Raw genomic sequence first — 26634 nt, 5'->3', positions numbered from 1 at the left:
CGCTGCCACCATAAAGTAAAAGCGCAGCACAGGTGATGAAGCCCTGAAGAAGTCCGGGGTTAATCCTGACACGACGAAACACGTGTTGGCTAAATGAGGACAGAAAATAAAGACAACAACAAATATTGATAAAACTTTTTGTACAATTGATGAAACTGTGATTTTTTATATGATAGTTTGCGCTCAGGGATATGGTCAAATTTCCATATAGAAGCTCTGGCGCCAAAGATGTTGGGGAGACAAATAAAAAAGATATTGACACACTTCATAAAGCATCAGTGACTGTTCCACACGGTAATAACATGTTGGCAGCCTGTCTCCTCCGTCCCCCTCCATCCTCTTCATCTTCATGTCGTGGCCAGCAGCAGGAAGCACCCGGACACACAGGTTCCTCCTGAGCCAATCACAACGCTGCAATGCCTGATTGGTCTGAGCAATGTGGATCGACGCTCAGACTGGAACAGGGAGCCTGGGCTTGTTCCTCCCTAGGCTATGTAATGCAGCCAGATAGGAACATGCAAAGTGCGCATTAACAGTTTAGTCGGCCCAAAAAGGGCCAGCCAAACAGTTCATGCGCATTAGGGAGTGCACACCACTCCTCCCCTGCTCGGGCCAGCCCTGTCCTGCCCCACCACTGACTGCAAAAGGGAAAATAAAATGATAATACCAATATGTTATTATCATTTTATTTTTCCTTTTAGGCAGTGGGGCGACGCTCTTCCACCTTAGCGGAGGAGCCGCCACTGCAGTTGAGTCTTCTCCAGCATGTCTCGTCTTTAGTGCTCCTGGAATGGCAGGAAGAGGTTTATCAGAACACACATTTGTTGCCAGTAACCTGCACAGCAACATCTTCAACATCTTAGCCTCCTTCTCACTAACAGAAGCCTGTGACCAGAGCAGCAGCTGACAGCCAATGAGTCAAGGAACATTACAGCAACAGTTCCTTGCTTTAACTTTGTTGGATCCGGTTACTATTTGCAGGTCTCTATGTCCATGTATTGTGTACAAAATAATACCAGCATTCGAGCAAAGGTAATAACACCCTTGCGTTTATTCCGAGATGACACATTTCAGCACTGCTGCCTTAGTCATAGCCCTGTGACACAGATCTATCTGTCTATCTGTCTATCTAACTATATTCACTGTAAAACTGTAAAAAATAGTTTAACTGTAACCTGTGTCCTAAAGTAACTCTAACTCCTGTCCCCACCAGGCAGTGTTGTTAACAATGATGTTGTTTCATATGCTGCAGTGATGTTATGAATGATGTCATAGAACATGTCATGAGTGATGTAATATGGGAGGTAATTACAATTCCTGACTAACTTAGACATTCTTTTTTTCAGTGCATTTCAATGATTTTTCCTAACATAAAGTAAGATCTCCATTACCGTGCATGGCATGGGGTTTGGCGCAGGGCTTGCCCTAGCACAGGTGCCCAACAACAACGTTTGACTATTTTATTCAACAATATAAACAGTGTCATTTTAAGTAAGGCAGACTTAAAGGCGTTGTTAAAGTCTCCAAATACCACAATATAAAAGTGGCTGGACCTATAGGGTTTATCAGAGGGTCAGCACGTATATAAAGCTGACCTATAGTTTGTTTTAAAAAAGTAATCTATAGCTATAATAAAATGTATTTTTCATAAATTTGCACATTGCAATGTTTAATATTAGTGATTGTCTCAAAACATTTTTAATAAAGCTTTAAAAAACACAATAAACATGGTGTGGAGTCTTTTAAAGGGCAGCCATATAACCAACCACAAGGGGTCGCTGCACCCCAGCTGAAGAGCACACAGCTGCAGCTCCGAGTGCTTTAAAAACAAGCACCAGCAAAAGCCAGTTGGTCTGGCGTTGGCCAAAGACTTCTGGCAATTAATATTTTGTTATGGTTTTTGGAAAATGCTTATTGTTTGGGAGTATGGTATGCCCTCATCAATTAAAAAAAAATCATTTGCTACAGGCACAAAAGTTTTATTGAGTCTAAAAATCACACACATTACCATGATTCTCCCTGGCACTGAAAGGAACTGCTTAAAAAGTCTGGCATTGGCTGCAAGCCTCTTGCCTTTGAGAAGGAGAAAGAAAGAAAGAGAGTGAAAGAAAGAAAAGCCAAGAAAGAAAGAGGGCAAGAAATAAGGGACGAGAGGCAATATGTAAGGCAAAAATGAAGGGAAAGAAACAAAGAGAAGGAAAGAATGAGAGGGAAACATCGAGGAAAGACGGAAAGAAAGAAAAGGAAAGAGAAAAAGGGAAAGAAAGAATGGAAGAAGGCAAAATCAAAGAAGGCAAAAGAAAGAAGGAATTTAAAAAGTGAAAGAGAAGGAAAGAAAAGGAAAAAGAAGGATAGAGCAAAAATTGAGCAGGGGAGGAAGGAAAGGAAGATAGAAGGAATGAGAAGGAATTAAAGGGAGAAGGAAAAAGAGAAAAAATAAAAGAAAAAAGAGAAAGAAAGTGAAGAAATCAAAAGGTAAGAATGAAAGTAGTCAAAAGAAAGAAGGAAAGAAGAGGGAAGAAAGAAATTAAGAAAGAGAGATAGATAGAGAAGAAAAAAGAAGGAACAAAAGATAAGGAAAGAAAGAATAAAAGAGGGCTGCTTCCTGCAGCCCTCCACAACATTAGAAAAAATGGTGGGACCTCTATCCCTGTGAAGGAGAAAAAAATGCAATTAAAAAAAGCCATTGCAGGGCATCATGGGGTGCAAGGAGCATTGAATAATAAATGAGGGGTTCCTGACACTCATTTCTTCTTCTTTTCTTTTTTTTATGGATGCCTCTGGGCACCCACAACATGGCATACATTGGGAGCTGTAGAATAAACCCCAACGTCCTTGTGGTCATTGTTGGTTCCCTAGCCAGCACCCATTGTGGTGCCGGCAGGAGCCAGTCATTGCAGTTTTGTGTGGGCACCCCCACTTTTTAAATTTTTTTTGAAGTAGAGGGCTGCAGAGAAAGCCCCAGGCTTCCACAGACCCTGCCTGCTCCCAACCTAGCGCCTATGGTGGTGCCCATGGGAGCCTGTTGTTTTACTCCAGCCCGGGTGGGAACAAAGTTGTGTTTCTTGCCTGGGAGAGTGCAGGCAGGGTATAAAGTTTATATTCCCTGCCTGCACTCTCATGGGCAGGGAACAGAGGAGTATCCTGATCGACAGGGTTCCTAGGACACTGTACACATCGGGCCCTGGGGGATGGGGTCAATGGGGCCAATTTATGGTTCCGGGAAGGGGGCTTGACGCCTTCCTCAAATTGTAGAACTTGGCCATGGTGGATGAGGTTTCAGGGGCCTAAAAATGGCTTGGGGATGGGAACCACATGTTCCCTTCCCCAAAAAATATAGGTGCCTACCACCCGAGCCTTGGCCTATTTTTGTCTGTTCATATTTAAAAAGGGCAGAACCCTGTGTTCTTTCTTATCGGTGCTGCGGATCCACGGCATAGATAAAAATAAAAGAATAAATTTTGGTCCAAAAGGGCCCCCTCCATCAAGCCTAGGGAGCCAGGGTATCCTTACCTGCCCGCTCTATGTTTTTAATAACCTTTTTGCAGGACAAGTGACTGAGTCCCCAAGCCCTAAAATGACTTCCACAACATCTTTGTTGATGTGGTGGTAGCGAATCAGATCATATTTTTTGATCCGTTAGATCTACTGATCCTCTGTGACGAGAAATATAGAAATATTTTGAACCTTTATTTCTCAAAAACTACTTAATGAATTTAGAGCAAACCGCAAAAAGCATGCTTTTTGGAGCAAGATCTAGATTTCTAACAAATTTGGTGTAAATGTGATCACCCGTTTTGGCTGTAGCTGTGTCTAAGTTTCCTTTTGAAAATTGCATGGGGAAAATGCATTTTGGGTTCCCCACTTTTTCTCTGACTCCACTTTATGAATCACCCTTAAACTTTTCCATGATAAACTGAAGTGGATGAGTATTTGTTTGTGGAAAGTTTTGTGAAGATTCATTAAATGGTGCTAAATTCCCTGTGGAAACGTGGTTGCAGGGCCGGACTGGGAACCAAAACCGGCCCTGGCAAAGTGCTCGGCCGGCCCACCCTCCCCTACCCGGGGGAGAGGGGGTGGCCGCGCACTTTGCCAGGGCCGGTTTTCGGCCGATTTTGTTACAGGGCCGCGTTTGCAGCTATGCTGCAAAAACAGCCCTGTAACAAAAACGGGCCCCAAACCGGCCCCCACCCGTGCGGCCCACCGGGGGATTGCCCGGTGCCCGCAACGGCCAGTCCGGGCCTGGTTGTAAGTATAACTAACAAGTGGCGACTACCCTTGCCATTCTCATTTAATTCTAATGTCCCTTTAACCTATGTTTCTTTCAGTGAATATATATATTTATATCACATCACTAAACCAACCTGGTAATGAACTGCAGTTAGCTGTTCAAATGCACGTGAGCTGATTCACCTCTATTCAATAACACTATATTATCTAGAGTGGCTAGGACAGAGCAATGCACTCCCATTACTGCTGACAATATGTTTTGTTTCTGCTGTAGTTTCTACTTTTATTTCTCTTTGCAAAGATATGCTTACAGTATTGACTGTTTATCTAATTCATTCACTTTTATACTGCAGTGCAGAGAAATCACTCCTCTATGTACAGTCCAACAGTCTCTGGGCTCACTTGAAGAATGAGGCTTAGTGCATCCCCAAGCATATATATATTTTGTGTACTGTTATGTGTTGATTATAGATGTTGAAGAAGCTGGTTCCTTAAAAGATGGAAATGACTTTATAGCCCATGCCCCAGCATCTGGGAGGGCATTTCTCCGTTATTGAGAAATGGTTAACCACTGGATGGTTCTTGCCATGGTGGGTATTGGGGCTCACCACACGTGTCCCCGGATCTGTGGTGGTATTGCACTCAATAGGATAGCCAAGTTTCCCATTGTGTACTAGACTGTACAGTGGTAGCACAATGAAGCATTCAGAACTTACCCTAGGAAGTGGTGTTACCTTTGGAGTTAAGCTGCACTATGAGACAGTAATCGCATAAACTAAACCCATCTTAACCGACGTATGGAGCTTACACCGTAAGGCCTTGTGCTTGGGCAAACATTAGAATGTATGGTCATTAATGTTTTTTGGAGGTGGCTAAGACGCACCAGACTTCAGATTCCTTTCAGGTTTTGTTGGGTTTTCTATAAGTTTTGGTTTCCACATTATTCTCCGGTGCCAGAAAGGGGTTGACAGTGTGTCTTGTGGAGCAAATAATGTGACTGCCCTTTGTCTTAGCTTGTCCTCCAGTTGGGAGTCAAGATGGTAGCTCAGTAGTCTGCACTTGTTCTGTGATTGTAAGCCCAGTAACTCATCTGAAACTGATAGCAAGAAGAGCTGAACTAAGCTAATGTTCACTGGGGAAACTGATATACCTTGCATCACCAGGATCCATGGCTTAGTGAGAGGGGTTTTAACAGACACAGTTAAGGGGAACAGACTAGACTCCAAACTGGCCACATACAGTTCGAGGTGCTAAGATGACCCCAGCAACCGGGCAAGCCAATGCATTTAGTCAGATACATTGCTGATACAATGTTGAAGTCTGGGATAGAAAATGTTTGAATGTACCACTCCTGGGGTCATTGTATATAAGACATTAAGCCAAATCATGTGGTGAAATTGATTCTCGTATGTGGGAATAGATCTAATAATCAACAGGTTCTTCATGTAGGCAGAAGTAATACAGGAGTGTTTCCTGACGGACAATCGCTCTCTTGCCTAGAGGGTGTTCTCAAAGAAAGTGAGCGAAAAACCTGCTGTGTGGCATCCCTTTACAGAGCATGCCCGTCTGAGACATACAAGTTATGCAATCCACTTAGAGGCGGCAGACAGTTTTGCCTTTTTTTAAGTTAAAGATAAGTTTGTGGAAATAAAGGAATTATTGATACAGAGAATACAATAGCAATAAAATTAAACAATTACACACAATAAAGTCATTCAAGTACATTCTTGCTAAACATACACTTTACAGATTAATATACGATTAAACTATACACTATCAGCATAAAGGAAGTCATGGAGGCTTAGTCACTTCCTGTAGTGGAGGAGTGAGAGACAGAGAACATTGTGCACTTATATCTATAAACAGCATGACAGGTGCCCATAAATCTAAACGTTTTGATGCCAAATGTAACGGATATACAAATGTAGTGTCAAGTCTGTGATTGTAACAGACATCATACCACCATGCTTGATATGACAACTTGGTAAAGTCCTTCCAGTTCTTGGTAATTTGTTGAAAGGCTACTGCTAATAACAAGTCTATATCTTTACATTAGAATCACAAGTTCCCAAACTGGGGATAAACTACCTAAGAAAATATGTGAAACAAAGAAAGGGTGATTAGAATTGAAGATCAGATTAATTTGATGCCATAATTTTTCCCAAAAATTATCAACTAAATTGCATGTAAAAAGCAGATGAAGTAAATCAGCATGAGGTGAAGAACAGATCCAACATGCGCCTGGGAGTGTAGTATGTCGTGCATTGAGGATGAGTGATGAAAGCAGGTCTATTGTATATAAAAAAGAGTGTATGAGTAGTGTTTGCAGCCCTAAAGGACTTCCTAAGTTTGAGTCCGATTTTATCCCATAACTCCACAGACCAAGAAGTCTCTAAATCTTTCTCCCAAGATATTGCTGTCCTAGTTTTATCCCTGGGAGTACATAAGCTATGTAAAAATGTATATATGAAAGAAGCCCTAGAGTTGTTAAGTAAGAGCCTCCGCAGTGTATCTACAGGGACAGATTGGGGGAGAAGGGGGGTAAGGTCCTTAGAGTTTATGCAATGTGTATGGATAGTTTGAATAACTTGTGTTAAAAGGGAAAATTTGGAGCAAAAAGCAGGAGGTAAGTTAAAAGAGCTACTAGCATGTTCAAAAGACAAAAGCTTGTTTTGATCATATAATTCATGCACCCAAATCAGGCCTCGTTGCCTCCACGTTTTCCAAAAGATGTGTTTATTATTTATCAAAATGGAAGCATTGTGCCATATTGTAGAATTTAAAACTGAAGCCCAATCACTGGAATTCGTAGAGGAATCATTCGGTAAAATCTTAGAAGTATGTTTAAGTATGGGGGTAGAGATAGACTGTGGTTTACGTGTGAAAGACAAATACTCTTGGAAAGAAAATGGGAGAATGAAGGATTGTTCAGGCGTGACCCAAAGGGAGCAGTGTGCAGAAGACTCAGAGAGCCACCTCGAAGCTTTATGTAACAGGAAGGATTTATGGTAAATTGGAAAGTCAGGGAAATTTGTCTCTCCCTCCGATTTTGGGCAAATCAATTTTGATATAGACATAAGCGATTTCTTGTTACTCCATAAAAAGGATGATAATATGGAGTTCATTTTTTAAACATATTTTAAGGGGATAGACAACGGAATGTTAGAGATTGTGTATAAGACTATAGGAGAAAGCATAATCTTTATGGTATCTAGGCGTCCCCACCAGGACTGGTAAAGTGGATGCCATTTTGTTGTTAAAGAGGATAGTCGTTGTACACAGTTGTCCATGCAACGTGATATTGTTCCTGAAATGGAAGAAGTGAAATGCATACCTAAATATTTAATGTATTGGGGACTCCATGTAAAACCTGAGGTGGTGAACTCAACCTATAAAGTATATTTCGTGAGAGGTAATATTTCACATTTATCTTTGTTTAGTCCATAACCAGAGAAGTATGCAAAGGAATCAACGTCTTCTAAAAAGGCTGGAAGAGAACATTGAGGTTGTGAAATAAATAAAAGGACATCGTCAGCATATGCTGCCATTTTGATGTTGGTCTCCTTAAAAGTAAAACCATGAATATTAATATTTTGACGGATTTTTAATAAAAACGGTTCTAAAGCAAGAATAAAAAGAAAAGGCGAAATCGGTCATCCCTGTCGGACACCTCTACCGAGTCGAAAACAGGAAGAAATACCACCATTCGCACATACAGAAGCTCTCGGATTAAAATACAAAATAGATGTTAGGGAGATAATTTTTGGACCAAAGCCAAACCACTTAAGGGTACGAGAAAGATAGGGCCATTCCACTCTGTCAAATTTGGAAAGGACATAAAAAAATAAGCGAGGGTTATCCGTGATAAGCCTTCGCTTCACAAAACCAGATTGTTCTCCGCTTAGTAAGGCAGGCAGCTGAGATTCTAAGCGTGATGCTAAAGCTTTTGAGAAGATTTTATAGTCTATAATAACCAGAGAGATGGGTCGGTAGTTTTTGCATTGTTGGGGGTCCTTGCCATCTTTAGGTATAAGACATATAAGGGCATCTGAAAAGGAACCAGAGGATTCACCGATTGTAAGAAGGCATTAATTAGAGTATGTAATTTGGGAATGAGTAAATGTGCAAAATGGGTAAAGAATTCTACAGTAAAGCCGTCCGGGCCAGGAGCCTTATCTTTTTTTAAATGTTTTTAAGGCAGTAAGGAGCTCTTTCTGCGTAAGGTCAGATTCTAAGAGGGATAGGTCAGGGCGAGTGTCAGGGGTGTATTGGATGTCGGACAAAAATTGAGAGATGGATTGATCAGAAGAGAGAGTTTCAGATGTGTACAGTATTTTATAAAACTGGATAAATTAATTTAGGCTATCTTCATCTTTAAATTTCAATGTGTGGTTTCGATCAAAAATAGATTCTATATTAAGTTTGTTGTGTTTTACTTTTAAATAATTAGCCAATATTTTCCCAGCCTTATTCTGGCCACCATATAATTTTGCACTTGACTTCAATAAATAATTGGACGCATTATTAGTTGTATTTCGTTTAAATTAAAATTGAACTTTTATGAGTTCAGGCAAACATGTTTTGGATTTGGAAGAATAATAATAGGAGTGCTCCAATCTCTTTATCTTGGCCAGCAGGTCATTGGTGACCTGCTGCGCCCTTCTACGTTTCCTGGAAACAAATCTAATAATAAAGTCTCTAGCTGATGCCTTAAATGCATCCCAAATCACATGAAAAGGCATAGAATCTGATTGGGTAAATAGGAAGTATTTGTTAAAAAAGGAAGCAAAGGACGATATGAAAACAGGATCTAGAAGCAGGGCGTTGTTAAAGCGCCATTTTCTAGATAAGTTAGGCTTCTGCAATACATCCAGGTTAATAGTGACGGCAGCATGGTCGGATATTAAAATAGAGCCAATATCTGCCGACACCAGTGATTGAGAAATATTATGAGATATAAAAAAATAATCTAACCGTGACTGGGTGTGATGTGTTGGGGAATAGTAGGAGTACTCCCTCAACGTGGGATTACAAAGTCTCCAAGCGTCAATAAGCTTGTTTTGTTTGATTGTTTGTGTAAAAGATTTATGAGATTTATGAGGGATAAAGGCAGTTCACGAATTCCGATCTAAAAAAGGATTGAGAATTTCGTTGTAGTCTCCTGCAAGAATACAATTGTCATCAAAACATTGCGTAATTTGTTGGGCCAAAGAAGTCCAAAAGGAGGAACCCCCAACTGTGGGTGTATAAATATTCAACAATGAGATTGGAGCATTATCCACCATACATTTAACACATATACATCTGCCCGCTATATCTGCACATTGCGATAATACTTTAACAGAAAGGAATTTGCAAAAAAGAATAAGAACTCCATTGTGTTTGCCATCACCCGGGGAGAGAAGAACCTCTCCCACCCATCCTCTTTTTAGTTAAGCAGATTCTTCAGCGGTCAAATGAGATTCTTGTATACATGCAATATCTGTTCCCAATTTAGTTAAATGAGTTAAGACTCTGTCATTTAATAGGTGAATGTAAACCTCTGACGTTCCATGAAACATGTTTTAAAGGCATAAACTAAGATTAGAAATATATAGTAAGTTACGAATAAAGCAAAACTGTGAAATAGTTAAACTATACCAAATACTTAACCAACTGTGTGCAAAAGAAATCAACTGTGATGTTGAAGAGAATTGAAGAAAGAGAAAAGTATAATGAATAACCAGCACATGAGATGTGAGCGAGAATTTCAGGATCATGTTATTGTTATTGTTGTTATTATGGGTTTATATAGCGCCGGGTCACCTACAGGTCTCAGGGCACTTTGACCACAGAACATAACATCCAGGAGAGAGAGAAGGTGGAATGCCTAGGCTGGGCTGAACGATGTTCGGAACAAGCTGGTCTTCAGGGCTTTCCTGAAGCGGAGTAGATTCTCCTCCTTTCGGAGAGTTTCAGACAGGGCATTCCAAAGCTTCGGTACTAAAACCGAAAAAGATCTGCCTCCCATTGTGGCCAGCTTAAAGGGAGGACATACAAGGAATTTGGCATCAGAGGACCTAAGATTTCTTTCCGGCCTATATATCTCGATCCGTTCCTTGATGTAGGTCGGGGCCTTCCCGTAAATGGCTTTGTGGGCTATGCAGAGGCTTTTGAAAACAGACCTCTGTCCAATTGGTAACCAGTGTAGGTCTTTTAACAATGGAGAGGCATGGGTTCTCCGCGGGAGATTGAAGATAAGTCTGGCGGCGTCATTTAAGACTACCTGAAGTCTGTTTGTCAGTGTTTTTGGCAGGCCTAGGTATAGCGCATTGCCGTAATCGAGTCTTGACACTATAGTGGCCGAGACCACTGTGCGTAACATCGATTGGGAAAGAAGAGGGGCCAGTTTACGCAGCTGTCTTAAAAGACCTGTACAAATGCCAACCACTGTGGAAACCTGGTTGGTCATTGAGAGGCCACTGTCCAGTTTAATACCCAGACTTTTGACCGTGGCTGCCGGCTGTGGGGTTGGGCCCAGCTCCTGGGGCCAGTACAAGTCACTCCAGGAGGTGCACTTGGATGGTATTATCAGCACCTCTGTCTTCTCCGGGTTGATTTTGAGCTGGTTGATGGACATCCAGTGGACCGTGTATCGGAGTATATCTTGCGCATGCAACTGGGCATGTGTTGTATCATCTATGCCCAGAAGCAGCTGCGTGTCGTCAGCATAGTTGAATACTCGGCAGCCCATTCCCGCTAGTGTGTTAATCAGGGGCTGTAGATATATATTAAACAGGAGTGGGGATAGTGCTGAACCCTGGGGGACACCACAGGTCAGACTTCCCACTCCTGATACACTGTCTCCCATCTGGATTCTCTGCGTTCTCCCAGATAAAAATGATTCCAGCCACCGAAGGGCTAGGCCCTGAATCCCAAACCCAGCCAGCCTGTTCAGCAGGATGGGATGGCTGACAGTATCGAACGCCGCCGATAGGTCTAACAAAATCAGGGCGCTCGGTCTTTTGCTGTCAGCCATCCTTCTGAGCTCATCCAGCACCGAGAGCATGACCAACTCGGTGCTGTGGTGTGCACGAAAGCCTGCTTGCCTCTCATGGAGTAGATGGTTAGACTCCAGATAGCTTGACAAAGATTTGAGTACATGCTGTTCGAGTACTTTAGACAGGAAGGGCAGCTGAGATATAGGTCGATAGTTTTTTAAAACATTGGGATCTCCCCCCACTTTTTTTAGCAGCGGTCTTACACGGGCTTCCTTGAAGCCAGTTGGGAGCCTACCAGTACTCAGGGATTTATTAAGTATGGCTAGAATATGGTTCTCTAGGATTGGTCCTGCCAAGCGGAAAATGCTTGGGGGGCATGGATCTGCTGGGGAGCATGTAAACAGTTAAGAGAAAAAGAAGTCGAGAAAAGACAGTCGAGGGGAGAAGGAGGTAGAGAAGAAATAGAATAGTACAAGAGACAAGGGAAACAAATGAGATGAAAGACTTACTTATAATCCAAGACATACGAAGGGTGGAGGGATGTGAGGCCACATGTAAAAATGACGCGTCCAAGACTCAAACGGGAAGGCGGAGAGGAGAACAGAACCAACGAAGGCTGGAACATAGGGGAAAGGATGGCACGCAAGGATAACCTATAGGGAGAAAAAGAATGTTAAATATATAATTGAGACAGTATTTTCATAAGTACATTTTGAAAGCTAAATATTAGCTGTCAAGCATAATCAATAACAGAATTGAGGGTCATAAGAAGAATATACGCATCTCAGGAATTAGAAATGTTCATTTAGAGCTTGATGAAGAAGTGGTGTCCATAGAGTCGGCGCTGTACGAGTATAAGAAGCTTTTAAGTTTTATGGGATCTTCATAGGTGTTAGTGTTATTATTGATGGTTATTTTGAATAGGCAAGGATGAAATAAACCACAACGTGCACCAATTGAATGAAATTGAGGTCATAGTGCTAGGAAATCCTGGCGTCGATCTGCAGTTGATTTCGCATAATCTTGAGAGAAGAATAAGGAATTGCCTGACCAAGTAATAAGATTCATAGCCTTTGCCTCTGATAAAATACGTAGCAAGTCGGTGTACTCTAAAAGGTATAGAATCACTCCCCTTGGTTTTCTTGCTGCAGAGGAGGATAAAAAAGGTGACGCTGTACTTTATCTGTGGGCTCTCTGGATATTAAGAAAACTGCCTTCCGGTAACTTAAGCAGCTTTGGAAGAAAGGATTTAAAAAAGGCAATTGGATCCGAGCCTTCTTTTCCTTCAGGAAGACCATAGATGCGAAGATTATTTCTTCTATTTCTATTTTCCAAGTTTTCGATTTGCTTGTGAAGCATTGACACCTGTGAACATAAAGAGTCCACCTTAGAAGTAGAGGAGATTAAGGAGTCCACATTTAGTTCTAGTGTAGTAACAAGTTCTTCCACATTAGACCATCTGTCAGAAAGCATCTGTAATTTTGAATTGGTTTCTTCAACAAATGGTCTTAGGGCCCTAATTTCTTCTAGTAGTATATCCATTGTGACTGAAGTATGCTGTTTAGGAGGAGAAGGAGGGTCCTTTTTTAACCTTTTTGATGTAATTCTAGTAGCACCAGAGTTGAAGGTAGTAGATGATGTTGACACACCTTTAGGTGAGGTATTTACTGGGTCATCCATGGCAAGGCAGCTGTAACGTGAGCTGGTGGTGATTGAGAATCCTCGAGAAGAAGAGTTGTGTTGTGTTAATCCTTTAGGTAATCTTCCCATATATGAGGATAAAGTGAAACTGCAATATCAGTGATAACGAGATCCCAAGTTGAAATGTTTCAGTATTGTGCTCCCTAATGCATTATGGAGGAGCAGCATTTTAAGAAGACGCAGAAAAATTGGTGCAGCTAGAGAAAACAGTTGCAACTCTGTATAGATGCTTCAAGTGAAGAGTCAATGAATAAAACAGAGCGTAAATGACAGACTAATCAGGTCTCTGAATTTAGTTCACTTGCAGAGTAATACAGAGTGGTTGTTATTAAATGTGCAGGCTATCTCATCATGTAGGTTTGGCTAAAGTCAGTAAATACTCATGTAGAGCTGTCAGAAACCTACTGTTAACGGAACAAAACCATGAAAGCAGGGCCTGGAAAAGAGAGCTCTGTCAGCGGAATTACATATCAGTAACAATCAACAGCTCAATGAATCCGCATCTCACTGAAATGAATTTGCTTGTAATGTTTACATAGTGTGGAGGGTATTTCCCTTGGTATCATAGGGTATCAAATCCACCATACGTACTTGTTTAGGTTGATTTATAACATTCCACGAAGAAATATGCGCTATGAACAAGAAAATGCAAACTAGTAATAATGGGACACAGAGGTATGTAAGCGTGACAAAAGCATTCCTCAACCGAAGTATACAGGCATATGTTGAAAGTCAGTCAGCGTTCTGAAGCAAATTTGAATGAGTAATGCTGTGAAATGGAGGCCGTTGAATGGAAGAGCTGCTATCTCTTAATTATGTAACTGGTATAATCATTAAGCAGAATAGAACATTGGGGTAATATGTAGAGCGCTCATGCAGTGATATTGTCAGTCATTGGTGAGATGATTTCGGCAGGAAAAATTTTAGTGCGATATAATGAAAGCTCGGCAGCGGTGATGCACAAAATGGCAGGCGCAACCTCAGCTGCGCCGCGCCACAACTCATGAGACTGGTAAAAGTGCCTCCAGCACCGTAGTCACCATGAAAAACCGATCTCCATGAAGCTCAAGGCTTCCGGCGCATATTCCTCCGGTTTGAAGGCTGTGCGGGTGAAGGTTGCCGCGTTCGGGCCGATTCTGCTCTCGCCGACTCAATAAGAGCTACGGGCGAGCCGCCATCTCCGTCCGACAGTTTTGCCTTTTCAGAGTGGAGCTGTGGTATGTGAATCCCATAGATCCTCCATGACTCCACAAGGAAACGCAGTTGTGAAATGCACCACCCTGCAGGTGTTATCATGCACGCCCCACAGGTGGGTGGGACTGACCTGCTCTTTTGGACAGACTGGTCTTTCTCTATTGGAAAGCCATGGAGTCTGGCTGACGACTCTTAGTGAGGAACTGTATCAGCCAAACTGTGCAGCCGACCCTTGCGGGAAAGAAGCTGTGGACCCATACCATGACTTATATCATGCTTCCCTCTGGCACGATGGATGTCAATTAGGAGTTTGCCCATGCGACCCCTGGCAGACCCCTTGCAACCTCTGGGTTTGGATTTGTTTAGTAATCTATCTTCTATGTCTATTATATTACATGCTCCCATTATGTCATTCCTTTCCCCTTAGTGATAGAATGTTAATGTTTGAATGTTCACTGGCTCCTCTGTGTTGGCAGTTTCCTGGGAGCTGTTGAGACTAATGGTCATTAAAACACATCTAACCTAGCACAGGTGTGTGTGTGGTGTTACTTCAATTTGGCGACGAGGACTGACCATTAGTCCATTTCCCCACACGTGCTGACTCTTCATTCGTGACTGGAATATATCTGGAGAAATTCTAGTTACTTATCGCTGATGGGATCATGGATCTCAGTGATAGAGACATGGTGAAGCCTTGTGGAAGAGTGGGAGATTTATGAAGCAGGGGAGAAACCAGGAACTCGTTTTATAAAGAATCTTTACTTAATGTAAGGAAAATTCAAGCAAACTATTACAAGTCTGCAAATTGATGGAAAAGCGTGTAAACAGTGAAGTTTAATTGGAGGAGAAGACGAGTCTTCAACAGAGCTGCTATTAGCCACAGTCGTGAGTTATTTGTGGAGCGATTTTGTCTTCATTACATCTAACTGTATATATAACTCACCAGTCTGTGCAAATGAGCGTGCGATTCTTGTCTGCTAACATAAAAAGTTTACCTTTCTGAAGTTGAAGTCTGAATGATGACGCAATAGAATCTCCGGTCCTCTTGGTGATTGTTGGTATCGTCATGACAGAACCTGGCATAGTGCGCGTATGAGACTCTGACACTGAACGTCTTCAGCGTCACGTCGTCGGAGTTGTTTGGAGTCCGACTTCTATTTTCATTAGCAGGAAGTATTTCCAGGGGCAGGAAGCAGATAACGAAGTCTGTGTTGCCAGGAGTCTAGTTTCTATTTTCATCAGCATGAAGTATTTCCAGGAGAAGGAACCAGATAACGAAGTCTGTGTTGCTTTCAAGCCAGACTCTTATTTGTACTGACAGGAACAGGCTGCATCACTCAAGTCGGAAGTGGTAAAACATTTGGTGAATATTGCAACTAAGATCGTATTTGCATCAGTATATGTGGAATGTATTTAACACTCAGTGAAGACTGCAGTACAGACCAGATGTAACTGTCAGTTTGAGTTCGGGTTGTGAATTTATTTGTTTGAGGAGCTACTCCTGGTGATTAAATCTGAATCTTCATTATTTTAATTTTGAATACATCGGTGAATTACAGCACAGTGTTGAACTCTGCCATGTTTAAACATTCTGACAAACTATTTTGAACAAACTATTGTACGATCTATGGAAAGAAATATCCATTCTAGTCAAAAGTTAAGTTTATGTTATTCAACATCATTTCTGCAAATATGTTTTAGAGATAAGAGCCTATATATTTAACGCATGTTTATGTATAACTGATTTTCAAGAGCATTATATAATTTATTTTTTTCATAGACAAGATGCAAAATGTACAGGCACCTCCTCCATTCTTACAGCTCCCAAGCGAACCACTGGTAATTTGGAAAGTGTGGTTTCGCACATTTGAGAAATATTTAGGTGCAATTGGAGGTAGTAGGTTTAGTGCTCAAAGGAAAAGGTTTATACTTGAACATAATTTGGGATTTGAGGGACAAGCAGTTCTTGAACACCTTCCTCATGTTGAAGTGGGGGAGGGAAAGGATGAATTAGATGAATTCCAACAGTTTGTTCAGAGTTTACAAAAACATTTTGATGTTGAAAGGAGTTTAGTGGTAGATAGACATACATTTTTTACTAGAGAACAAGAGAAAGATGAGAGTATAGTTACTTATGTTGCAGCACTATGTATACTAGCATCTGAGTGTGAGTTTGAACAGTTTACATCACAATTTATTCGTGATCGGATAATTGTCCATACCAATGATGGGAACGTACAAGAAAAATTACTGACTCTCAAAAATCCTTCATTGGATGAGACAATATCTATAGTTTAAAGTATTGAACTTTCTCAAAAGTCTAAGAAAGAGCTAAAACCGGATAAAAGCATGATTAGTGTTGTCAAAGAGAATGATGAGAAAATTGTGAAAGTGCAAGCTCCATCAGTTAAGCCACGCACTGAAGGTAAAGGTTCAAAATATATGCCTAACAAATTTGAGAGAGAGAATGTTTTTCCGAAAAATACATGTACTAAGTGTGGGTTTGCAACTCATTTCCCAAATTCAAAGGCATGCCCAGCAAAAAATGTGTCATGTCACAAGTGTGGAAAACAAGGTCATTTTGCTAAAGTGTGTAATTACAAAGGCAATGTAAGTGCGGTTTGCGATGGACAGGTTGAGGGTGAGTCAGAGGTTATAAGTTCATTATCTGATTTGGTGGTTGTTGTGAAGGATGAATCCGAAAATTGTGTTGATCCAATAGTTAAAATTTTAGTGGATAATAAATCCATTAATTTGTTAGTTGATTCGGGGGCACGTATGACAATGCTCACTGATGATCTATTTGAGAAAACCTGGGATAACAAACCACTCAATCCACCAGACAGAAGTCCAGTTTCTTATGAAGGAAGGAAAATTGAATTATCTGGATTTTATTTAGACTTCCCTGGTATTTAAAAACAAACACATTCAGGGTAAGGTTTATGTAGCAAAAAAAGGACTTAATATTTTAGGATGGTACCATCCAGGATTATTTAGCATGACACTTAGACCAGGTACTAAAGGGCAAGTTTCAGTGGTGGAGGATTACAGTGTTGAGAGAACATCAGCATCATGGCTTTCTAAGTTTCCTAAAGTTTTTGGAAATGAGCTGGGATGTATCACTGGTTTTAAACACGTTATTAGAGTGAAAGAGAGTGCTGTCCCTATTAAACACAAGTTACGTAATGTACCATTCAGTGTTAGGGATGATCTGTCGGCAGAACTTAAAAAAATGTGTGAATCAGGAGTGATAGAACCGATTGAATCTTCCCTTTGGTTGTCTTACTTGGTGGTAAGACGCAAACAAAATAGCAGTCTTAGGGTCTGCATTGACCTTCGCAGTGTCAACAATGAAATTTGGGTAGATTCTCATCCCCTTCCCCGCATTGATGACATCTTATCTAAGTTTGCTGGTGCCAAGTTTTTTTCAAAGATTGACTTGGCCTCAGCTTATCATCAAGTCCAGCTCGATCCTTCATGTAAACTTGTAACGGCATTTGTTTCACCCATAGGTACATTTCAATTTAGAAGGATGCCGTTTGGGTTGGCTTCGGCGGTGTCTGTTTTTCAGCGCATAATTTAAAGGGTTTTGGAGGGTGTTGCAAATACAGTTGTGTATCAGGATTTCATTCTGGTGGCAGGTGACACCAAAGAATTGCATGATCGTAATTTTTCAAACGTGTTGAAAAGGTTAGAAACAAATGGTAGTGTGGCAAATAAGCTTAAATGTGTTTTCGTTGTGCAGTCTATCGAATATTTTGGGCATCAGATAACAGGTGAAGGAATAGTACCTAGGGAAGGTCTAATTCAGGCAATTGTTGAGGCTCCTAGTCCTACATCTAAGGAAATGGTATCGTCATTTTTAGGAATGTGTGAATTCTATTCGAAATTCATTTCTAATTTTTCAATGAAGACTGTACATATGAGAGATTTACTCAAGAAAAGAGCTACATTCAGATGGGATGAAATATCTCAAAATGAATTCATTGGTTTGAAAAAGGAATTGGGATCTTGCAAAATGCTTACACCATTTGACCCTAACTTAAAATGTACCTTGTCAGTTGATGCTAGCTTATATGGCTTGGGAGTATGATTTCTCAGTTCAAACAAGGGAAAGAACAAACTGTGGGTTTTGCATCACGAGCTTTACGTCCGAGTGAGAAAAATTACTCTGTAATAGAGCGAGAGTTACTCGCATGCTGTTTGGCTATCGAAAAATTCAAATGGTTTTTGGGGGGTAGAAGCTTTAATTTGCTCACTGATCACAAACCGTTGGTTCCAATTCTTCAGGGAAAAGTGGTGAAAGACCATACGCCACGGATTGCAAGGCTCAGTTCTAAGATATTACAGTATAGTTTTCAGGTTGCACATATATCCGGTGGTAAAAATACACGTGCCGATTTTTTGTCTAGATTCCCTATTCCCTTATCTACTCATGATTTGAAAGAAAACATTGACAAAGATTTTCTGATTGCTGCAGTTGATGCTTGTTCAGTGGGGTGTTTTACTGAACAGGAATGGTTTTCAGCCATGGAAGCGGATTCTATTCTTAAAATGGTCCGGGATTATGTTGTCTCGGGATGGCCTAAAGAGAAACATCTTGAAAAAGATTTTCATCCCTTTGCAAAGATTGCTGATGAACTCACTGTGGAGAAGGGGGTAATGATCATGGGAGGTGATAGGTTTGTCCCACCTGAGGCCTTGAGGAATCGTATTATCAATTTTGGACATGAGGGACACCTTGGTCAAACCAATACTAAAAAGAGAATTCAGAATTTTTATTGGTGGCCGTCCATGGATCACCAAATTAATTCAGTAGTTGAGGACTGTTTAACTTGTAATGCTAGTGATAAGGTGATAAAAATTGTGTCACCTCCTACACAAGATGTTGTGCTGCCTGATGGTCCTTGGTTAAAATTTTCGGTGGATTTTGTGGGGCCATTCAACATTATGCCTAGCAAATATAAATTTGCTCTTGTGGTTGCTGAATATTTTAGTAAGTGGTGGGAGGTTCATTTTATGCCTGATCCAAACTCTATGGAAGTTATAAAATTCTTTCAAAGTTTGCAAGAGAAGGATTTCCAAAGGAAATTGTTTCGGACAACGGAGTCCAGTTTAATTCTAGAGAAATGTCTGATTTTTTGTCTCAATCAGGCATCATTCATACGAGGGTAGCCTTATATCACCCACAGGCTAATGGTTTTATTAAGAGGACAAACCGCATTTTAGTGGAATGTATTCAGTGGGCGGTTTCCTCAAAGATTAACATCAAAGAGACAGGCCAGAGCATGTTGTGGGCTCATCACACCACACCAAGTGTTATTACTGGTTCAAGTCCATTTAGACTTTTGAGAGGTAGAGAAGCGTCTTTCCATTTGTGTCCTGCATGGTTGAAAAAAATGTTGTTCTTTTATTCATAAGAAGGGTGCGCAAGAAAGTGACTCAACTACTGAGTTTGTTGGTAGGAGAGGAGGTTCAGTTGGAAAAGATGTTTTCAGAAATCAGCCAAAGTTTAATAATCTTAAGGTTTTTAATTCTAAAATCAAAGTAGGTACTTGGGTTAAAATTAAATCACCTCATAATGTGCCTAAAGAATTATCTAAATTTGGATCTCCGGTGAGGGTTGATGCTTTGGCCCAGTGTGCGGTGAGAGTTAATGGTAAAAACTGGTGAACCTCTCATGTGTTTACAAACTTCCTGAGAAAGTGGTGTCACAAATAGGTCTTAATTAGTCGAATGATACAATTACAACTAATTCAAATGGAATTCCTAAAATGGAATATGTTCCGAGGAGGAGGAGTAGTAGGATCCGTATTATACTTAAACGCATGGATCTTGGATTCATCTCCAATCTTTGATTTTTCTCCGTCATTTCCCTGGTCAATGTTTGTTTCACATCCTTTTCATTTCCAAGGTTTATGTACAATTTTAATGTTGTAAGCTTTATTTTTGTTTATTTCTTTTTATCTTATTTCTTTTTGCGATTCTTAGGAGGCTTCTGTATAATTCTTAGTTTTAGTAAAGAAGGGAGATGTTGTAGTAATCTATCTTCTATGTCTATTATATTACATCCTTCCATTATGTCATTCCTTTCCCCTTAGTGATAGAATGTTAATGTTTGAATGTTCACTGGCTCCTCTGTGTTGGCAGTTTCCTGGGAGCTGTTGAGACTAATGGTCATTAAAACACATCTAACCGAGCACAGGTGTGTGTGTGTGTGGTGTTACTTCAATTTGGTATAAGCAGTGAGACCAGAAAGTGAACACGGCTGCTTTCCAAAGAGGAGAAGTGCATTTTCGAAAAGGTTGCAGGTGTTTTTCATTAAAGCAAAGCAGTGAATGGGTTTATACGTGTTTTCCCTTTTGTACTGCACAATTACAAGGGTCAAAAAATATATGGATTTCCAGCCTCATTGGAATAGCTGAAAAGATACAGGTCACAAGTTCATGCAGGAAACAATCAGTAGCCTGGTGCTTCACCTACGTAGACAGAAGCCTCTTCCTTCTCCCTTTTAGTGTGTGAGTTACCCAGGAAGACGCGTTCAGCTTTCCCAGCAGTAGAGACTTGTTCTCTAAGGCTAAAGTGGTGTGTGTGATGCAACATGAGAGGTGTTTCCCAGTTCCCTGCAATGGTAAACAACCGTTACAACGCATGCATTACAACGCATGCTTTTACCATGCATGCCATTACAAAGAAAATGCTTGCTGTAGGGGGTATAAAGTGTTGGATTTAACTCCAACACCTTCCCTACTGTTGCACAGACTTGAGTTGGAATAGTGAATTATACTATCCTAATTTCCAGCACACCCCCGACAGCAAGTCGGGGTAAAAATTGTGTTGTAACTGCATTCAGGGTAAAATCTTGCGTTGTAACGTCATACAACAGCCTGCAATACCATGCCCATGAATGTGCCACTAGCTGCAATGTTATCATCGAAATGTACCATAGCCAGGCATTGTACAGACCAAAAGTATTTTCATTGTCTTACTACCACCCTGACCAAGCACCTGTAGAAGACAATGGGATCTACAGCAGGTCAGACAGCACTTATTCTTGCCATCAATGCTTGTAATGGAGTAAAAAGAATGCAATTTGAGGCGATGGTTGTTTCCTTCAGTTTTTGAAATTATTAAATTGTCTGGCAAGGTTGAAATGCTTTTGCATGCAGTGTATTTAGGGCTGAAATAAACAGTCCACGTGTGTTTATGAAAAGATATAACACCTCAATAAAATAAGAAAGCGTGAATTATTGTCAAAAATATTAAAGGGTAACAGTAGTAGAAAGTTTTTACAAATCAGAGCTTTACTGGTTTTCCAGTTGACAAGTAATGGTTTCTGGACCAGCGTGGACATATGATTTTTAAAACATGTAGCTAGCACATTTCTGTCAGAATAATTTTGTTTCTCAGTAGACAGGAACACTCAATTTTTCATGTTTTAATGTGCATCTTTACAATTACTTTTTTTTACAGGGTTTAAACAACTGTTCCCTATTATGATTTTAGTATGACATCCTATCTGAATTCTGCCTGGTTTAATCTGCTAACCTGCTACATTAAACAGTACCTTCTGCTGTCAGCAGACACAGACTTTGAAATGCATGAAGAGACCGTATGTCATTGCTGCAAATGCACCCCAATTAACTACAAATCCATTAGTGATATTCTGGCTGATCTGCATGCCAGAGAGAGTACCTGCACCATGCACTGCATTAGATGACCCTAAACATTCTCTCAGCGAGAGGAGCACTGAGTACGCCTTCAGGGACTGTCTTATGTTCTTCGTTTTTTACCTCACCTTATTTCTGCAGTTGTTTCTGGTCCAACACATCCTTTTTTAACTGTCTAAAGTTGTAGGAGGTCTTTCCATATATTGAATAAAAGACTTTGCACTTTTAGGTGGTGGGAGGGATGCATAAAAGGTAGCGGCTGTTTCTTTTCAGTGCAGCACAGGCACTTCTTGAAACTCTCTGCTTGCTTTTGTGACCATAAAGAAACATTCAGTTGACCAACCCAGATATTGACTGGGTCTTCCTGTCAATTGGGCCATACTTGGTCTCCAGCTCAGCACCACGTTTCTGTGGAATTTTAGGGCCTTCTCAATGTGATTTGTAGGAGGTTTCATAATTTGTCATCATGCTGTTCGGAAGAAGTGGGAGGAAGGTCACGGATCCCAGTAAGGGTAGCTCCTCCTGGATAGGTATGGTGCAGTGTCCTAATGTAATATATTAATGTGCCTCTGGGTTTCTAGGGCAAAGGACACAGGCATTCAATATAACTAGGGCAAGCACGTGAGGGGTAATATCCATGTGAGTGCAGAGTACTTTATGGATAAAGGTACTCACAGGGTGATGAACATCATTCCACCTACCTGCATGGCTCAATATAGAGAACCAACCACTGAAAACGAATGTGATGATGTCACAGAAGAGTTGCACACAATTAGAGATTGCACACATCTTTTCTGTGGCCTCCTGATAGAAATCAAACCCAAAATAATAGGAGGGGGACACTTGTAGAAAAGAAGAAATCAATCTTATACAGTGCAAAGAAATCACTTTTCTTTAATCACAAAGTGTAATATAATGTTTTGTAAATTCCTTTTGACAAATATATCTACCTGTCTCAAACACAGATGTAACTCTTTGTGCAACATAAATACATTCAATGTGTATATGTTTCAGAAAATGATGAAGTTGAGTCAGAAAAGGGTCCTTCCTATCGGCAAGCCATGCTCCCCATGCACCTTTTATTCAATTAATAGCTTTAGAAATGTGTATGTAGCCTGTACAATAGGTCAGCATGATGACTTTAATCTGGCGTCTGAACCCTGTGTAGAATGTGCTGTTACAAGTGAAATGTTTAAACTCAACTTCAGTCTTCTGCTATCTGTAAAATAAGCACCACTGAGCTGTTGAATCATAGCACCTGCCATTACTAAATCACTAGAGAGCATTCCATGTTTTGTTGGTGCTTTATAATCTGAAAAACCAAATGATTATAGTTATCATGATATTTCAGCTCTATACATTTGCTACACAAATCAGTGATTAAAGTAATTACATTTCCAGGAAAGGCACAGTTTCATGAGCACTCGCGCAGTTGTTAGGGGTGGAACACCTACCCATCTTTGTAGCTTGTGTGCAGATTAGCTCTGAACAGGAAAACGCCTCACATGTACCGCCCAGGCTAGTCTCTAATGATGATGGTTTTATATGGTTTTGCCTAAGCATGTGGAGGTTGTTTGTAGGGCATTTGACTGTACATTTGGCAATACAGTGGATGTGTCCATGTCTGGCATTCCCTGAGAAAATGTGTGTGACGTCACTGTTGTCTTGTGGTGTGCTGGGCACAATGAGGACACCCCCATACTGAAGAAGTTAGCTCATAAACCCAAGACCATGTGTGCCATCTTTAATGTGGTGCCTGGTGTTAATGGGCACCAAGTGCAAGGACCACCTCCTGCATTTGGTGCCCATTGTCAATGAGTGCTCCTTTTGTATTCTGAGATCCTATTAGCAGATAACATCATGAATTAAAAGGATGTATATATCTTTACAAAAATGACTGAAATAGTGTGCATCTTGTTCAGTAAATTTGTAGAACTATTTTTAATGTATGTTCAGTTGCATATACTAGTATTGTGAATGTGAAATTTCTATTACCTTTTTAAATGACTGAAGTTTAGTGATTAGGGGCATTAGTCAAAGTCGCAGTGTAAAGTTATCTGTGTTACTAACTCACACTACTGGCACTTTAGAAAATCTAAAGGTGCGTCTATAAATTAATACATTTGATTTCACAGACATGATACATTTTTACCAGATTACACTGAATCCACACCCACACACTGAGTCCATACACACACACTGAGTCCCTACTCATATACTGAGTCTATATACTAATACTGAGTACATACTTTTGTACTCCATACACCTATACTGTGTACTTTTCCTAGGAACATATATTTATCTTGAGAATTTATACGTAGCACGGTGTCCATTCGCATACACTGCAAACTTTCATTTACACTTACACTGAATCCATACACTTACACTGAATCCATACACTTACACTGAATCCATACATACACACTGAGTCTATACACTTACGCTGAGTCTATACACTTACGCTGAGTCTATACACTTACGCTGAGTCTATACACTTACTCTGAGTCTATACACTTACGCTGAGTCTATACACTTATGCTGAGCCTATACACTTACGCTGAGCCTATACACTTACGCTGAGCCTATACACTTACGCTGAGCCTATACACTTACGCTGAGTCTATACACTTAAGCTAGTCTATACACTTACGCTGGTCTATACACTCACACCGAGTCCATCCACTTATACTGAGCCCATCCACATATACTGAGTCTATAAATTTATACTTAGTCCATACACTTTTACTGGCTCCATACACCTATACTAATTCCACCCACTTACACTGAGCTCATGCACCTAAACCGAGCCCATACGCTTGCACCGAGCCCATACACTTGCACCAAGCCCATACGCTTATACCGAGCCCATACATTTATACATAATCCATACACTTAGACCGAGTCCATACACTTATACTGGAATTCCATCCACTTATGCAGAGTCCTTAAACCTATACCGATACAATTACCCTGAGTCCATACATTTATACTTAGTCCATACACTCATACTGATTCCATACACCCATACTGATTCCATACTCTCATATTGATTCCATACTCCTATACTGATTCCATACACGTATAATGATTCCATACACTTACACTGAGACCATAGGCTTACGCCGAGCCCATAGGCTTGCACCAAGCCCATACGCTTGCACCAAGCCCATACGCTTGCACTGAGCCCATAGGCTTGCCCTGAGCCCATAGGCTTGCGCCGAGCCCATACGCTTGCACCAAGTCCATACGCTTGCACCGAGTCCATACGCTTGCACCAAGTCCATACGCTTGCACCGAGTCCATACGCTTGCACCGAGTCCATACGCTTGCGCCGAGTCCATACGCTTGCACCGAGCCCATACGCTTGCACCGAGCCCATACGCTTGCACCGAGCCCATACGCTTGCACCGAGCCCATACGCTTGCACCGAGCCCATACGCTTGCACCAAGCCCATACGCTTGCACCGAGCCCATACGCTTGCACCGAGCCCATACGCTTGCACCGAGCCCATGCGTTGCACCGAGCCCATACGCTTGCACCGAGCCCATACGCTTGCACCGAGCCCATACGCTTGCACCGAGCCCATACGCTTGCACCGAGACCATATGCTTGCACCGAGCCCATATGCTTACACTTATGTATTCACTTACACTGAGTCCTTACATTTACGAGTCCATACCCTTTGACTGAGTCTATCTACTTATACTGAGTCTATCTACTTATACTGAGTCTATCTACTTATACTGAGTCTATCTACTTATACTGAGTCTATCTACTTATACTGAGTCTATCTACTTAGACTGAGTCTATCTACTTAGACTGAGTCTATCTACTTAGACTGAGTCTATCCACTTATACTGAGCCTATCCACTTATACCAAGTCTATCCACTTATGCTGAGTCCATACACCTACACTGAGTCCATAAACCTACACCGATACAATTACCCAGAGTCCACCATACACTTATATTGCGTCCATGCATTTAAACAGAATCAGCCTACTTATACTGAGTCCATACACTTATTTGGTGTAGTTTCCGGTCCACTCCTGTAGAACTATTATCTTCGACTTAAGTTTCACTGTTAAATACAATCTTATCAGTCCCAGTCAAAAACAGATCGCACTGCAAAAGTACAGTCCACGCACCGATATGAGTTAAAGACTAACTAACCTCTTTCTTCTCTTGCCCTTTTCTGTAGGACTCTGAATTTCTGTGCTTGGAGTTTGACGAGGCCACAGTCGGCCTGATGCTGAAGAGACTGGCCGAAGTGGAGGCCAGCATGACTGCCCTGACTCACAGCAGCTGATCCCCTCCCTGCCGGCAAAGAATGGACTTGAAAGCCCCAGAGACAACAGCATGTTTGCCTGTTGATGCTCGTTGATCTGTGCGGTGCGACTGTTTTTGCCTGCTGCATACCTTCTTGCGTAAAATAAAGGCACCGACGCATTTTTTGCTGGCTTTGCCTCAGTGTGTCCTCTTTGTCACTATCTGTTATGTTTTTTGAATGATGAGTGTGCATTTTCGAGAGCTGTTTATAGAGGGAGTCCCAGCCGGCAGGCACCTCACAGAAGGAAGGTGTAACCTTACACTAAATATGACAACACAGCTCCCAGGTGACGTGATGCAAGGCACTGTTTACCAGAGCTTGACTCCTGAAGACGATTACTCGGAGGCGAATCCCGCATAATACCGACAACACAATCACCAGGGGTAGAGACCAGCACCAAAATACAAAACAAACAAGTCGGCACCCGGAAGAGGATCATGTGTCGAGGGGCTCGGTGATGCTGAGGCACAGAGCCCCAGTCTGTATGAAGGCTCTGAAGGGGAGCGCTGTGAGGCAAGCAGCTGGGCGA

At 41.2% G+C, this 26634-nt stretch overlaps 1 protein-coding gene across 1 annotated transcript in view; it reads left to right on the top strand.

The window, feature by feature from the left end:
- The window catches only part of COMMD1 (copper metabolism domain containing 1), an 836488-nt gene extending 810254 nt beyond the window's left edge, over window positions 1-26234 (top strand). The window contains exon 3 of the mRNA XM_086925425.1: window positions 25977-26234. Coding sequence (XP_086781551.1) covers window positions 25977-26084 — 108 coding nt within the window. The 3' untranslated portion in view covers window positions 26085-26234. The remainder of the gene's footprint in view (window positions 1-25976) is intronic.
- The last annotated feature ends 400 nt before the right edge of the window (window positions 26235-26634 follow it).

Source organism: Lissotriton vulgaris, chromosome 6, assembly GCF_964263255.1.
Source record: "Lissotriton vulgaris chromosome 6, aLisVul1.2, whole genome shotgun sequence".
In the NCBI taxonomy this organism is placed as follows: Eukaryota; Metazoa; Chordata; class Amphibia; order Caudata; family Salamandridae; genus Lissotriton; species Lissotriton vulgaris.
This window is presented reverse-complemented; position numbering and strand designations above follow the sequence as displayed.